The sequence below is a fragment of the Rhinichthys klamathensis genome, unplaced genomic scaffold (assembly GCF_029890125.1).
Source record: "Rhinichthys klamathensis goyatoka isolate OS25496 unplaced genomic scaffold, OSU_Roscu_1.1 h1tg000461l_1, whole genome shotgun sequence".
Taxonomy (NCBI): Eukaryota; Metazoa; Chordata; class Actinopteri; order Cypriniformes; family Leuciscidae; genus Rhinichthys; species Rhinichthys klamathensis.
Genome location: NW_026606950.1, coordinates 60343 through 78379, shown reverse-complemented (window position 1 = coordinate 78379; position 18037 = coordinate 60343). Strand labels below are relative to the sequence as shown.

At 38.8% G+C, this 18037-nt stretch overlaps 1 protein-coding gene across 1 annotated transcript in view; it reads left to right on the top strand.

The window, feature by feature from the left end:
• The window catches only part of srpk1b (SRSF protein kinase 1b), a 55914-nt gene that overhangs the window by 21043 nt on the left and 16834 nt on the right, over positions 1-18037 (top strand). Inside the window, 2 exon segments of the mRNA XM_056236690.1 lie at positions 13718-13833; positions 17926-18034. Of these exon segments, the coding sequence (XP_056092665.1) occupies positions 13718-13833; positions 17926-18034 (225 nt within the window).

Genomic DNA, 18037 nt, shown 5'->3' with positions numbered 1-18037 from the left:
TTCAATGATGCACTGGTGTCTGAATGAAAGCAAATCCCTGCATCCATGTTGGAACAACTAGAGGAAAGTACATACTCCATATTAATGCCCATGACTTTGAACTCCAAACCCAAATGTGTTTCAACAAGCACTAATGGGTGTGGTGTCAGGGTGGACACGTTGTGCACATTCACTCTAGACTGCACATCACTTCAATTCTATATGACTGCAGGAAGTTGTGACATTGCTTGGCAACAGCAAATAACTAAACTCCGAATCACGTCGTTCTCACCAAAACTACTTAATAACAAGTCCTTCCTTGTTTGAGAAATGCCGCGCTCTATATTTTCGCATCACTACATGTAGGTCCTGCCCGCTGATTGCCACATAAATATATCTAGCATGGTATAAATGATACAGCAGAATCTCTACTGGTTGATGCATTTCTGCCATGCAGAAGACATGTGATTTCTTTAACTTGCGTTTTATTTCAGTTGCTTGTCTCAATAACTGCGGTGCAGGGAGATGTTATGTCTGCAGTGATCTCTCAGCATTAATTACTGTCGGCTCTCAGATTACCGTTCCAGTCATTATCTTTTAATAAATGCAGGTCTTTGGATTGTTTGGACTTACCGAACGATAATATAAGAACTTTTTATATAAGAAAAGGTTTTTGTCATTCAGAGCCGATCCTGACCTCCCTGGGGCCCTAAGCAAACATCTGTTAAGGGGCCCTCCTACCTGACCCATGCAAACCATTTGCCATTGCCACACAGTCACACCTGACACCCCAGTTCTCCCACTACAATCCTCCCTCGTTTAGTTAGTACTAATGAAAATGTAATTTCTGATATCAGAAATAGACATATTTTATATTATTAATATCAGTAATTCACATTTTAAATAGCACAAATGTAATTATTGATATCAAAAATGCATCCTGTGAATTAATAAAAGCTAAAATGGCTTGCCATGCATGTCACTGTGTATTAAATGATAAAAGCAATAATTGATACTTGATGGTTATTATTTACTGAGGGATGTGCATCCATATTGACCAGTATGTCCAGCCAATCAACATTTTAAATGCAAAATAGTCAATGTCAATAGATTGCTTTCCATCTTGCTTTATTGCAGAGTTGTAACTAAACTGACTTGGAGACTAGATAATCATTGTCTTGTTTTAAAAGTATGAGCGCCTAAAGAGGAGTGCCATCACGCCCATATTGTACTGGTAACTGGGTCCCCATAGATGTTTTACTGGAAAGTGAGCGTTTCATTTCGTGCACGCCCATATGAACTCATGTTAACCCGCGACGCGGTTATCTTTTCCGAGCTGCAGTTTATAAACAAACACCATTGCCCTTTGTATTATCAAACGTAATCTCATGAAAGTGCGTATCTATACCATGAATTTAATTTCTTGTGCTATTTATACGCCCAAAATGGTGTTTGAGTGCATACTACGCACTGTAAATCTCTTGGGTAGGATTAGGGGTGTGGAGTGCGTGCATATTACACGCCAAAAAGTGCGTGTCATATTATGCACGCGAAAACTGCGTAGGCCTGCGTAGGCCCGAAAACTGCGTAGGCCTATCATATGCACGCAAAAACTATTTTTGGCGAATAAATGGCACGAGAAATTCGTGGTATAGATACGCGCTTTCATGAGATCGGGCTGGTTAGACAGAGAGATAGAGAGAGATGCACATCAACTTAACTTTACTGTTCTTTGCTGACATCAAACTTGCAGAGGAGAGAACACAAGTCTGCCTGATCGCTGTTCCCGCAATTCTCTCACATGGTGTTTTTCTCTGTCTCTCTTTTCGTGACCAGAAGGATAGACCAACGCTACTTTTGCTTCATCGAAGGGTAACGCCCCTTTTTGGGGGAAAACAAACGGATTCCCCCGAGAACAGAACTCGCTCTAGATCTGCTAAGTTTCTTCAAAAATGGCACAAACATACACACTCTCTTTGCCGGCCGAGGACCGTGAGTGGTAAGAAGCTACTGGATACGGGGTTACAGAGGTGTCCCTTTGAAATGGTCGAAAACTGGATTAATGACCCACGCAGTGGCCAAATATGGACAATTCAGACATCTAACGTTACCACTATCTCGTGGAATCACCAAGTAAGTAACGTTAGCCTATTTTTTTTGTCATTAACACTCACAGTATGACAAACTAGACGATGAGGCCATGTCACTTGGATCATATTTAACTTGATTTAAGCTATTGACATAGTTTTGTTGTCGACTAGCTATACTATACTGTTGAAATAGTGGCAGGCTAGGACTAAAGTGGACTTGGCTGGTTTCTGCTTGTGTCTAGAAAGTGCTAGGACTTTGAAAGTTGTAAAAAGGTTTACAGTGTACGGCAAAATATGTATAGGACCAATGCATGTATGTACGGGGCTATCAAATTGGATGTTGTGACATTACGCTATCTTATCTAGCTTAGAAGGCTTGATCTACTGCCGTTCGTGTTGTTACATATAGCCCAGAGCAGTGCTCGTCGAAAAGTCATATAAGTTAGGCCTAAAGCACTTTCTAGACACAAGCAGAAACCAGCCAAGTCCACTTTAGTCCTAGCCTGCCACTATTTCAACAGTAAAATCAGTTAACAGCTAAGATAGCGTGCCTAGTGAGAACTAATCACGTAACGTTAGCTGCTAGCAGCTTCGTCTTTCTAACTAGTAACTAGTATAGCTAGTCGACAACAAAACTATGTCAATAGCTTAAATCAAGTTAAATATGATCCAAGTGACATGGCCTCATCGTCTAGTTTGTCATACTTTGAGTGTTAATGACAAAAAAATAGGCTAACGTTACTTACTTGGTGATTCCACGAGATAGTGGTAACGTTAGATGTCTGAATAGTCCATATTTGGCCACTGCGTGGGTCATTAATCCAGTTTTCGACCATTTCAAAGGGACACCTCTGTAACCCCGTATCCAGTAGCTTATTTAAGTTTGTGCCATTTTTCCTATCAAGAAACTTAGCAGATCTAGAGCGAGTTCTGTTCTCAGGGGAATCCGTTTGTTTTCCCCCAAAAGGGGGCGTTACCCTTCGATGACGCAAAAGTAGCGTTGGTCTATAGTTCCGCTTAATTATCTCATAGTAATTTGCGGGGCCCTACGCAGCTTGCGTAGTGTGGGAATAGGGAGGATCGGCTCTGTTGTCATTACACTCTTTCTAAAACCAAAACGTGATTATTCCACCCAGAGGTCGCGTTAACCAATAAAAATTCTCATTGACAGATTTAAAAATATATATATTTTTAGCAATGACAGAACAATCTGAACAATCTTACAGTGAGGGTGATGTATTGTAATTTGTAGCTGCAATTCTATTATTTATTAAATTAGATAATAAATCTGCAAAAATGGACTGCTGGGTCCCTGCGGATCCCTAAAAAGTCTTCAATTCAGTTTGATCAAATTCAAGGCCAGAAAAGTTTTAATTATCATTTTATGAGGTCTTTAATTTGAGGATGGAAAAACAGGAATCGCAATACAGCATATTGTGATTATTACACTTCAAAAGGCTATCATTGAATTAAATGCGCTTCATTTTCAGTCCATAAGTATATTGAATAAAACAAGTTTTCAGGATTTTAAACTTGCAGTTTTTCTGGTAAGCAGTATTAAGTCCTTGTTGAATGTTAAAGGGGTCATCGGATGCCCATTTTCCACAAGTTGGTATGATTCTTTAGGGTCTTTGTGTAAAGTTTGTAATAGGGGTCGACCGATATGTGATTTTCAGGGCCGATGCCGATACCGATTATTACAGGTCAAATAGACCGATAACCAGGGTGGGAATTATGTAATTTTAGGGGCAAGGCCATTTGGCCTCCACCTTTTCTTTTTTTTTAGGGGCACCAAAGCCATATGACAGGGCACAAAGGCCATTGAGTACAATTCGATGGTTTTCCCATTCAGATTGATACCATAACATCCTAATTTGGAATAAGACACGGATTATGACTTTTTTAAATCAAAAATAATTTTTTTACCTTCTGTGATCTGATTTGGCTTCAGATAAAGAGAAAATCAGACAGAAAATATAATATTTTATGTATAATCAGGCATGAAAACAGTTCAGGGGTGAAAAAGGTGAGAAGGTTATTACCCCTCTAGGGGGGTCCGGGGGGCATGCTCCCCGTAAGAAATTTTATATATTCCATATTTTAAAGCATCAATCTGATGAATTTTTAGATGCATTTTTTTGCATACCAGCGCAGTTAAAAAAAAAAATCAAATAGAATTTCTATAACTGTGTTGAACTGATAATCACTCTTTTGTGTGTTAAACACAATCTACTTAATACAGACAACTTCATTATAAAGAAAAACAACAAATAAAAAAAAAAATGATCATAACCAATCATGACAAAAATTATATTATAAACTAGATTAGTGGATAACTCAGCAGTAAAATTTAGTCTAGAAAAATCACAAGTGTACAATAATTTTATCAAATCTGAACATTTAGTGAAAAAAAACATTATTTACTGGGGAACAAATAAGAGACAATAAGTGTAGCACTAAATCTGGTAAAACGTTACACATTGCTCTTTGTATTGTTGTTAAATACATGAATGAAAAACAAGATAAAAATCAGAAAGATCAATTATTTTATATATAGTCTAGGCCAGCCTTTCTCAAAGTGGGTGCCGCGGCACACTGGGGTGCCCCCTGACTTTGTCAGGGGTGCCGCCAAAAAATTATGTAGGCTAAAAAATATATATATTTGAATTTACATAAATACATTCTTCTTCTTTTTAAACATATGAACGTATTAATAAAATTGTAAATTCATTTTAGATAAATATATATATATATATAAAATTAACCATAAAAATCCGTCTCACAAGACCGAAGCAAGACACACACACAACTTGACGCAACCCATAGCAACGCGTTATAGCAACAACACCTCAGACTGACAGAAACGTAAAAAATAAACGTGAATTTAGGCCACTTTAGTTTTGTACACATTGTCATGTTAATTATAAGCAAATAATTTTTTTTTACCACAGTATTATCATTGATAGGCTTAGGCTATATGTTTGAGCCCTTACGGTTGTATGGCATTTGTGTCTCTGATTAATTATTTTGTGAATTACTTTGCAAAAGGGCTGTCACTTTACGTTCGAAAATCGATTGCACAATCGATCGGACCAACCAACACAAGTATCGAAACCGAAAATAGGGAATCGATTTTAACGGCCTTCTCTCGGAGCGCGTCCAGCTCGTCACGACACGCGCGTCACACAGCAACTGCAGGCTCTGACACACACACATACAAACTATACTATACTTCTGCATAATGTGTCTCTTTTTACAACAAAAATGTGAATTCTGCCGGTATTCAGACAGTCCCATGCATACAGATACAGATCCGGCCTACAATCGCCTACGTAGGCGAAATTTGTTTGACATTTCTAATCGTAAACACAGCCATGTTGAAGCCTGCAGTAATGCTTTTCATTGATGTTATGGCAGTCCACTCTCCTTATTGTTTTTCGAGAATCTTGCACTCCTGTTTGTCATTGCGCACGAAACTTCATGCCAATAAATCATCAGAAATATTGCTGACTTGTGCGCGTCTCAAGCGCACTCTTTACGCTCGTGCTAATGCCTGTTAGTTGTCCGTGGATTTGCCTATATTTGGCGCTGAAAATGGAAACGTCTTTAGACATGGAAAATCGATTTTACAATCGATTCAATGAACATTTATGTCTCAAAAATCGATCAGGATTTTTTCACAAAAGTGATAGCCCTGTAAAGTTGTTATTATTATTGTTATTGTTATTTACAGTTCGTATTATGCTCTGTTCATTACTGTTCTGTCTAAATAAACAGGACATTTGCATTTACATTTAGGTTATGCAGTGTTTTTAATTTATATTTTACACTGGGGTGCCTTGAGATTTTATGCACTTTTGAAAGGTGCCCCGACTGAAAAAAGTTTGAGAAAGGCTGGTCTAGGCTACTATAAAATTAAGACATTTTTTTAAATGTATATCACAGCTGTTTAATGAGGCAGCAACATATGATAGATAGGACAGATTAAAAAAGGCTATTAAGAATCTTTCATTGCGCAAAAGTATTATATGATTATGAAAGGATCCAACACAGTGTGACACAAAGCGCTTATGCGCATCCCGAGCGCAGAATGATGCGCTTGAAACAACACAGTCACAGCGCGCAGCGCGTCGAGTCCGCATTGAAAAGTTCAAAGCACAAAGACATATCGATATCGATGCGTAGTGTATTATACAGTATCTATCTATGCAATAGTTTATTGAGCCTTTTCTTTTAAGAGTTTTAAATTTCAGTTACTGTGCGCGTGAAGAACATAGTGCTCCAGTGTTGTGATCTAACAGACACACCATAGAAAGTAACATGATTAAGTTACAGCAATACAGTCCAGCAAGATAGTCATTTTATGCAAAACCATAGAGCTTTATCTACAGATCAAGTATAATAATATTAACATTGAATCATCTTGGAGAGGGTTATCTGTAACCGAACGCGACGCGCTGTTTGATGCTGAATGGAGAATGACTGACAGTCGCAGCGGAGGGAAAAGTTTTCGTGAACTTGAATTTAATGACTTAAATTTCTATCTCACATCATAGGCTACTATAGTATGGCTTCATATAGTATACCATTCTATTCAATTCAATAAAACATTATTCCTGTTAATAGAAATCTGATGTAAACTGAGAATATATAAATATTTCTCCAAATCTGCACACTTTTGAGCTAAAAGCCGTGAGTGACGTTGTTCTGTGAATCGCTGTCATGACGACAGCATAGGAGTTTTTTATGAATGGGAACGCGATGGGGAAAAGAAACGCTTCAGTGCGCCGACGCACTGGTTATGACACTGCACCTGCGCGAATCCACGAACTAATTGAAGTTCAGAGACTACTTGGGTGGCCCACTATGCCACACTGACGCTTTATACATGGAACTTGGACAGGGCCAGGGCACACAGGCCACTGTGGCCGTACGATGATTTTTTTTTCACGGGGCATGAAGGCCAAAGTGTAGGGCAACGGCGGCCATGGCCGCGTGGCCGCGGTATAATTCCCACCCTGCCGATAACCGATATTTTGAACCGGTATATATATATATAATAGCTATGTCTGGTGTAAAACTGTAAATTAATGTCAAAATTAAGAATAACAAAGGGTTTTGACAAATACTTTCTTTAAATGATTTTAAACATATCTTTGAATCTGAGAACTGTTATTAATAATAATAATAATAATAATAACTTGTAAAAAGTGCAGGGAGCACCCAGCAGCATTTTGTAAACATTTTGTAAAACTTAAAGACTCTATTTTAATCTTTAAATAAAATTTTAGTAATCAAAAAGCATTTCTAATGAATTAAAATCAAACTTATTCAATGTATTTACAGTTTAACAAAAATTTAATTTTTAGGGCCTTGTGAAAAACCGAACTTTTATTTTGACGGGTTGCCGTGGAGGTCTTTGAGTTTCTGTGTGTTTATGATATGTCGATAACTTTTCTCAGTTGAAGCATTAAAAAGCTCATGAAGTGACTAAGCGGCTCTGGAGATGATGTTTATGCAATCATGTCCTCATATAATGATGCGGCTGAGGCTGAAAACAGCGCAAGCGTCACGCGTGCTCCAGTGTGTGTGTGTGTGTGGTAACTGAAATCACGCGTCTCTGCGCCATTCATTTAACGTTAGAGACACGCAGGATTCATATTTAAATAGCCTTTTTGCGGTTTGATTTGTACTGACCTGCTTTTTATTAATTCATCAAAGTTGACAAATTCCGTGAGCACCGTTTTTATGACTGGATTCCGGGACTCCGTCTGTTCTGCATCGCGGAAATCACAGGGCTCTATTATATTGAGGTATTTTGCAACTTCAGTGTAGTAATCTATTGCTTCTTCAGCAAAGTCTGCTGCTGCCTTAACTTTGAGAGACAACTGAAGCGTGATCAGTGAAGCAGCTCTAGTCAGCGAGTGCTCTCTCGGTGTGAGTGCAACACTTTCAGTGCCTCAGCTTTCCGCGCTGATTGGCCGGACTCGTGACTCCCAACAAATCAGATGTGCGGGGACATTAGTCTAGTCTACAGAGTGGTGAGTTCCGACAAAGGTGGCTGCGTCAGAGCCAAATATAGCGCATTTTAAAATAAAATTATTTTATCGGCAAATCGGTTTTGAAAATGACCGATAACCATAAAAATGCTTAATATTGGCGCCGATAATCGGTCGACCCCTAGTTTGTAACATCCTTTGATTAAAATTACTCAATGGTTGTGTAAAACAACACCCTTTTTACCTCCTCAAAAACAGCTCTGTTCACAGTGACCCGTTTCGGTGCATGTCTCTTAAATGATAAGGAGCAACTGCTCACCCCACCTCTCTCTTCCGTGTGGGGTGTCGACACGACACATAAAGTGCTGCCTTGGCGGACATTTATACAAATGGCTGAGGGCGAAAATATGCTAATACGGGACAGTCCATGAGCAATAGGGGTGGGAATCTTTGGTCACCTCACGATCCGATTCCGATTCTGGGAGTCACGATCCGATTCCAGAACGATTCTTTATCTACCTTTCCCCCCCTTATTAATTCATTAGTTTACATAAGTAATTAAGTACTTTTTAAAAAATAATTACTATTTTTTACTTTTTATTAAAACAGTTGTATGTTAAGAATTTTAAACTAATATAACAAATAATAAAGAGGAGCATAGAAAAATATAACAAACAAAAAGTGCTTTCAGTAGCCTATAGATTATCCGAACGTTTTCCATTCAAGAACTGTGAGTGATTTTTCTTCATCTTTACTGTTGTTTTTTTACTACATCATAGACTGCGGGAGATCTATTAAGCTGCATTCACGCACGCATCTCTTTTGAAATAAAAGAAGCAATGCGGTGTGTCCTGTCCGTTTAATCCCTTAAGACATAACTGGCTGTGTTTACGTTAATTTTGCACAGGTACATTAAACCACTACACGGAGTCACACAGCCGCATGCGCGAGCAGTCTCACAAACAAAGCGCGCGTCAGCATTTGAAATTGAAAGCAGCCTTCTGTTAGTGAGGTTCATATTTTAAATAAATAAGTCCACTGCATTCCAAACCACATAAATGATGACTTCGTAGAGCATTTGTAAGGAAAATACCGACGGGCGAGACAGCACACTTCAAGTGTAACATCAAAGAAAGCGCGCGTTTCTCACAGCGTATCCTGTGCAATGAAGCCTGTGAATGTCCTTGTAATTCGCTTCAACCTTTCCGAACTTTATGAAAGATTATTTTACGGAAGGTTCGAGTGGTGTATGTGTGTGTGAGGAATTGGAAGGAAGCAGAATACGGGTGTTTCTAAAGCAAACTCAACGTCATCGCACACAGGGTTCTCAAGTTTGATCAAAAGCTTGGAGTGAGATCACATGCGGTTAGGGGAGGAGCCTTAATGGAGCCCCGCCCCCTCCCATCCCCGCCCCCAATTTTACCCATTGTTCAATAACCAGCACAAATTGAAATTATAGCACTTGGTAAATCTGATAAATGACAGAGCAATTCATCACATCAAATATAGGCCTACTCTTTAATGTTATATTTCAAAATTACAAATAACAAATTGTTTCAAACAGTTTGGAAAAACAAATCTTTTTGCATTTTTCCCTGACATCTTTGAAAAATACAAATGCAATAGCTAGGATTAGGCTATGATTAGTATGTTTTGACAGGATATAAAATATTACCCAGGGCACTCTGCTTTAATACACGTAGCCTTAATGTAACTAGAAAGACTATTAATACAGTATAATATATAATTTAAAATAAAATTAAGAAATACATCTTAATTCCTTCCCATAACATTTCCCTTAGTTTCAGATAACTAGCCAAACTGAATCAAAGCTTCTGGCCTGGTTGCAAAGTAGTTGTAGAGTTTTTGACTGCATCAATAATGTATACGAGGGGCTATTAAATGTTCTACTTCTAGCCTAAAAATGTTAGGCGAGCTTTCTTCCAACTTACATTCTCCATGACGACGTGTGTTCGCGCGATGTCGCGGTGGCCGAGAATATGTCCGTCAACTTGCGTGAAGTCCGCGAACACACGGATCTATGTTGCCATAGTAACGAACGCAATCTGGCCGAGATGCGGACGCGCTGTCGGCAGGAAACTTCACTTTGTGTGCCTGCGCCTCTTATACAACTTTATGTATAAAGCTTGCAGGACAACTTGGTTTGCATTGCCTTTTCAGCGTGAGAAATACACTGTGTGGCGTGTGAGCGTGTGAACTGGTTGAACTGCGTGTGTCTCACGGCCAATGCTTGAGACTTGAGAACCCTGATCGTACATCTGGTTAAAAACTAAGCTCAGAATCAATCCAGAATCGTTGGAGAGAGAATCGCGATGGATCGATTTTTTTCTCCCACCCCTAATGAGCAATATGACATCGTATTGCTCAGAAAATGCAAACGGCGTGATTGAGACTGTTTAGACTTTTTGAGGATAAAAAAAAAAGTGAATTGATTTTTTTTCATTGTATGGTGGTTGTGTCCTCACACTTATGCACATTTATGCAAACACCATATAAAAGTGAGTTTTGCGTCCTTTAACGTTCAACAGTCCCTGTCAACTTGTTCGTGTTTTATGCTATCAGATTGCGATCAGTTCATGATCAGACAAATTTAGTGGCTACCGATCAAGTCATAGAATGTGATTATCTACCGATACCAATCTGTGGCCGATGGATGGAGCTTGCCTGAGAACCTAAAACATCCGTCTGTACACTTGACTAATGACAGCCTAAAGGAAACTTAATCACAATGAAATCAAAATGGACTATTTTTCATGGAATATTGAAGTGTTTATTGTAAATGACGTATTCATGCACATCATCTTCTTTTTTTTTCAATTCATGTGACCTCATAATCTTTAATCAAAAACCCGTGAGAAACCCATGAGATCACACAGCAATAGCAAACCACAACATCCAATCAAATCCTCATTGACTAAATCAAGTCCTGCTCTACATTTTCTTCATGTTCTAGAAGCCGTTTCACTCTGTCACAACATTTGATTGCAACTTTCTTTTTATGGTGACTTTAATGCAATTAAAATCACAAGTTTGCTTAATTTGATTTTGCCAGCAAAATTGTAACAAGTATATTGAATATTAAAGTCCCCCTGGGATGAAAATCAAGTTTTTAATGTTGTTTATATGTCTATGTGGTGTTTTTAATATGCTTTAAGACAAACCATGTGTAAGTTCATAAGTCGACAGCATTGCTGAGTATTTTCTGCTTAAAACTGCAGTGAACCAAAGACAGTCTCAAAAACACGGTTTGAAATCGCTGGTGTTTCTGACGTCACAAACGACCTTGTAACCAATCAGATCAACATGTGATCGTCAACCAGTGGATCTCTGAGTGAGTGAGTGAGTGAGTGAGTGGAGGCGGGGCTCATTTGCATATTCATAGAACTGCGTATTCTAAATGAGTTACATTCAAGACAATGTAAGGCATGGAAAAAGGAAAAAGTGTGTAAATATGTAATTTTGGTGATCAAAGATGATTTTTAATGGATAAACTGATTGACTACAGGGGGACTTTAACTATATCACCCTGCCCTGTATGTGAGAGCTCTCTATAGGAGTTAAGATTAGATCAGTAGGGGTTGGCAGGGCTGCTGTGCTTCAACATCTGCTCTGCTCTGAGCGTGGAGTGTGTGTGTGTGTGTGTGTGTACGTACATACATGCAGCTCTCCCCTCTGACCAGCGTAGCATTCATGCATACCTCCACTAATTAACTCCCTCTAGCACAGCCTCTAATTATCTGTGATCTTACTAAATTAATTGTTTTCTGCTGTAACACCCTCCAAGTTCAGCCCTTAGCACAAACTACACAATCGTTTTGGACTAATAACATGTTCATTAGAATACATGTACTGTTTTTTAGCTAACTGCAAAGTTTGCTTGCATTAATCAAAAACTAATCAACAAGTGACAAGAGCAGAATTTGTAAATCCCAGGGATCTGAAGTAGATGTGTGCCGTGTATTTGTCGCTGGTGGTGCCCTCATTATTGAAATACTCATCGACGCATGAAGCGCAATATTGATTCAGTTGGCAAGCAGACAGAGATAACCGTTTCTCAATTAAACAATTGCATGTTTGTGAGAACAATCTGTGATATGTGACGTTGTCTGGGATTTGTGGAAAAGCTTTTTCTCTGTTCTGGAGTCAGGCTGTTCTGATTAACTGCATTTATTATTCCTAATTCCTGCACAATTTTTATTTCCCTCTCAACCTGTTCATTTAGACCATAATCTCGATGTATAGCTTCACATTTTAAAACGAACAGAAACAAACCTGATGTGGGATCTTCAGCACATTTAATCCGCTGCTTCAGACGTTCTTTGCGCATTGTTCATGAGCCATATCGAGAATTCAGAAAGTGTCCTTGTAATGGCTTATGTTATTTTGGACTTTCAAACTTCCAAGCTGCAGTTGAGAGCCCAGTTTAGGATGCAGAAAATTGCCAATTGCTTGAGAGAGATTACACTACACAGCGAGGCGAGCTCATCAGCGGGAACGGCACAAAGCTGCATATCTAATCGCAGTAATGCCCACTGCTGGTGCTGCCAGCCAGGAGACATAACACAGCAAGCAGCAAGATATTAAAAAGGTCAACGAGATGTTTAGATACCATGCAGGTAGAATTCATGAATCACAAGTCTATGATTAAAACAATCAGATTGACAAAATTGTATAGTGTCTGGTCTTGTAGTGTCGCTCTGAATATTGGCACAAGCCCCTTTTTTTGTGCCTAAAATCCTTAACTGACCTACATACTGTATCATGACATGGTGACAGGACATGGGTGATTAAAATGCTCTCATTCAAATGTACTTTATCTTTTTATTGCAATTACAAAATAGGCATAGGAATTGATGTAGCAAGTTTAAAATATTTTTTTTATATTTATATATATATATATATATATATATAAAGTGTTATAAATCATCTTCGGACTTGTCTTGGTAAAGCAGGATCAGTATTATTCATTCTAATGTTAAATGCTTAAATTGGATATTAAAATGATCATCCTCGTGCATGCAGTATGACTTTCTTCTGTGGAGTGTACGAGGGACACTTTCATTTCATATTTTCGTAATATTATTCTGTAAAATGTCATATTTTGTGTTCCACATGGGAAAGAAAGGTTTGGAATGACATGATGGTGAGTGAATGATGACATAATTTTCATTTTCGTGTGAACTATGCCTTTAAGTTTGCTGCAGCAGCGCGACTCAAGACGACTGACTTCTTTATGATCTCGCTTAGCTTGACGCCTCTTCAGATTTCCTTCACCAGAGAAGACAGACTCTCTGCAATATCCTTGCAGTCCCTTCGGTTTGCACCTGCACTGATTTATAGGTTTCATAAATGTCTGACCCTCACACTAGAGAAGCCCCTGTGGACATCCATAGATGATATGGTGCAATAGCAAAATAATGGTGTTATTAAACTGTAAACGCTGCAAACCCCACAAAGGATTTTCAATTATCGCCAATAACAGCATTTTAAAGGCATTGGATTATTTTTGGCTGCCTTCCCGTAACCTCTAGAAGCGCATCTAGAATGAGATGTGTGAAGACGTTTGGCCGGAGCCCGAGGTGGCCGTTGTTGCATCTGTTTTCTAACGATAAGCTTTGGTTCTTCCAGGCCTGATCCCCACCCGAGGGGAGCCGCGCAGCAGCCTGACTCACTGCAGGAGCAAGATGAGGAGATCTTGGGTTCAGATGATGAAGAGCAAGAGGACCCTAATGATTACTGCAAGGGTAGGAGTCCTGTTCTCACAGTACTGGGAGAGATTCATGTGTACAGTGAAAGCATATTATATGCATATACAGTGTTTCCCACAGGATTTTGTGAGACTGGTGGGTGGACCTCGTTCCCTCTAGGGGGGAAATTTTGTACATTTTAAAGCTAAATTAATCAGTCTGGTGTTCACTTTGAGCTCCCACCCATGTTCAGTGTGCAAATTGAACAAAGAAAAAAGTTGGTGAATTGACGCACTGCACCTTCTTAACTTCAGACTTAACCTTCTTTTAATTTGTGATATAGTGTCTCAGTCTAAGTTACATTCACACTGGTGTTTTAGAAAGTGAAACAATTGGCTTTATGCACAGCTGCACTACTTCCTGAACTTTAGCCAGCTCCTTTGTTTCCTGTCTGCCATTATTGGACAAACTGATTAATTCAGGTGTGCCTGGCCTCAGTAACAATAATCAGGCACACCTGGATTAATCAGTTTGTCCAATAATGGCAGACAGGAAACAAAGGAGCTGGCTGAAGTTCAGGAAGTAGTGAAGCTGTGCATAAAGCCTATTAGAATATAAATATAATAATAATCATATAGTAATTTATATTATTATTCCTATAACAGTCATAGCCATATATTATTAAACAAATGCACTGTTAAAACAAATATATATATATATTTCCTTGCGGTACAGTTTTAATTTCTACCTAATTTCTACATGTGCAGGAGAAAAACCCTTTTAAAAATGCTTTTATTTTGACGGAAACTGCAGTTGAGCTTTTATTTTTTGCCGGAAAACTAGACTTAAAACGTAAAAACGAGTCTCATTACAAATAGAGTGAAATTCTGTAAACATCTCCCCACAAAAATGTTGGAAATTATGCATGTGTGAAAATGCGTAACTGTTGCCCGCTACACTCCCGAATGCATGCTAAACTCCCAGCACATGCAGAGATGGAGTTCACTGGATTCATTCCCTGTGAACTGAGCCGTTCTGAGACGCAGGAAACGCAATGTGTGCACTTCCATTGTGCTTATTTAATTAAATCGCAGTGATTTTGCTATTTGGTAAGGGCACAATGGGATATCGCGCTTTCGATTTTAGTTCTTTTGACAAATACTTTAACAAAGCAATGGCACAAAACAACGTTAGAGACTATTATGAGAAATTGTATAATATTTTCAGTTCGTTATGAAACTGTGGTGGTTCAGATTAGACTTAGGGCTGCCACAGTCTAGGTAATTATTTGGAAAACACTGCACATATAGAATTATAAACAGGATTTAAAATAATGTTTTGCCACATTTGGCTATAGGGCTGCACGATTCCTCGAAATAAAATCAAAATCACGATATGGTTTAGTGCGATTATTAAATCACAAAGGCTGCAATTTAATGAAATTAATATATGCGCTGCACATTATAGATTGATGCGCAGCACTTATCTTTTTGCACACAATTAACTCATGATCCAGTGTTTTCAGTGACTCGGAGTGAAAACTAAAAAATAAACCAAATGCGCTAGATTTGTAATGAGAAGCATTTATAAATCTGCTGTCTGCAAATGAGAAACTTTAAGGGTTCCCTGTGGTTTTCAGACAAAATTAAAGCTTACCTGTTTAATGTTTGAAAATTAAGAAATGAAGCTTTCAGTTGTACTGGAAAAAATATAATTATTAAAATTATTTACAATTAATAGTATTCAAAATTGATATCATTATTGTTTTTATTACATTCTAGATTTTTTTTTTTACTTTACAGTGAAATACTATTATTACAAACGCAATATTTCTTATTTCGTTTAATATGTTTTTAATGCAATAAAAATCATTATCATAATAATCCTAATAATAATTATCATTATTTTATAGTCATATTAATATATAATCACAATATGATTTTTGTTGCCATATTGTGCAACCCTCAAACAAGCACAACAAACCTGGAACTTGAAAAAACATGCATACATATTAAATCAGTCATAGTTTTTATTGGAATAAATAATTCAAACAAAGTAAACATTTGATAAAATCCCAGGTTGGGTTATAATGGGTGATATTTTGTTTCTCTGAAAATTTGTTTGATATACAAATTATATCAGTGAACAAAGATCATGAATAATTAATTTGTATAACATTTTATAACCTTGACTTGATCATAAAAATCTAATCCTCTCCATTATATAATTTTCTTGTTTTATGTATTTATTTTCTGCATGTTGTTCTCACCACGTCTTTTTTTAAAGCATTAAGCAAGCAGCGAAGTGGTTTTGTTGTATTCTTTTTTTCTTCTTTAGAAACAATAGTTAAGGAATATGCCAAACTGCTTAAAGGGGTCATATAATGCCATTTTTGTTCAAGCTAATATGATTCTTTAGGGTCTAAATTAAAAGTTTGTAATATACTTTAATTAAAAATTCTCATTAGTATTGTAAGAAAACATGGTCAAAAACAGCTCTGTTTTCAGCACGCCGTTTCAGTGCATATGCCTTTAAATGATAATGAGCTTTGCTCACCCCGCCTCTCTGTTCTGTGTACACCGTTTGTAACGTGGGATTATGAATTATATTGAGAATGTCGTACATAGAAAACATGCCGTAATGTACCCTGAGTGTAAACCTTAGACGCATTCATTGTGAAGCGTGCAGCTAGCGATTTGCAAAGATTAATATATTAATATAAAGTTTAATAAAACGTTACACTCACTTCAGTTCTTCTGGAGATTCAGCAGGAACACGAATATCTGGTACCGATCCTTTATCATGAGCAGCTTCTTAGCAAAACCAGCTTTATACTGACCCTCGTTTATAAAGCAGTCTGGTGTGAAATGATTCGCGCAAACATGAGAGCATTGACGTTGCTCGTGGGGAATATTCCCTTCGAAAAACAAACTCAGCCACTGTGTCTTCAGCGGTTCGGATTTAGGAACATTAAAATGACTGTGTTCATTATTACACCCAAGAACAGAACACCACAATCGCTTAGGGTGTACTCACACTAAGCCAGTTTGAACCGTGCCCGAGTGCGTTTGACCACCAAAGCGCGGTTCGTTTTGACTAGTGTGAGTGCTCCGAACCGTGCCCGGGCGCGGCTCGATTAGCCGGCCCTGGCCCGCTTGGAAGAGGTGGGCCAGAGCACGGTTCAGTTGGACTCGGGCGCGGTTCGCATGCAGTGTGAGCGCTAACCGTGCTGGAGCACGGAACAGGACGAGTGACGTCATGGTTTTGCGACGCTCCAAAACCAACACAGTCCGTAATCAAAGCTGCAAAGTCCTTGCTGCACTTCAGCTGGTACCTTGCAAACCTCCTCATACGAGCAGCACGATTACGTGAAAATTTTCGCGCCACTAAGGCGACGCATCTGTTTAACAACAGGCTGTGGACCACCGTGGACCAAACGACACAAAATTATCCACAAAGAAAACAGAGCGATGGACTCCATTGTGTTCAGAGAGCGCTGCTCTTCTTGTTTATCCCGAAACCGTCGCACGCACCATAATGACGTAAGCGTGCTCCGGCACGAATGCTGAAACCCTATGTGAGTGCAGGCCAGAGGGGGAGTGGGGAGGGGGGGACAATCGTACTCGGGCCCGGTTCATGGCAACCGTGCCTAGTGTGAGTACACCCTTAGACGCCATTCTGCTCATAGACAGTGCTCCAGCATATCAACAATGACCGCGCCGGTCCGCGCGGACTATGATTGACAGCTGGCTCACGAGCGAGGGCGGGTCTGTGTTGAAACACTCCTGTCAATCAACAATCGTGGGAGGGGCGTGCGAGCTTGTGACGTCACACGGTCGAACGGCTCGATTTGAGGCAGGGGAAAACATATAAGGAGATTAAAACAAAAACACTGGATGGATTTTTATCATTATATGATGGTTGTGTACAGGCACTGCCAACACACATTTCAGTACAATCAACTTGTAAAAGTGCATGTACCGTTATATGACCCCTTTAAGGTTTTCTTTTTAAAAAATCTTTAAATAAATTGAATGAATTTTTGAATAAATCAATAGATAACCAGTGTTCATTTTGTACCCCGATTTTCAAATAATTCCAGATGTTTTGTTTCTAGCAGTGTTTTCTAACAACCCCAACATTTTCTAGGTGGATATCACCATGTGAAAATAGGCGACCTGTTCAATGGGCGGTACCACGTAATCCGCAAGCTGGGATGGGGTCACTTTTCCACTGTTTGGCTTGCCTGGGACACACAGTA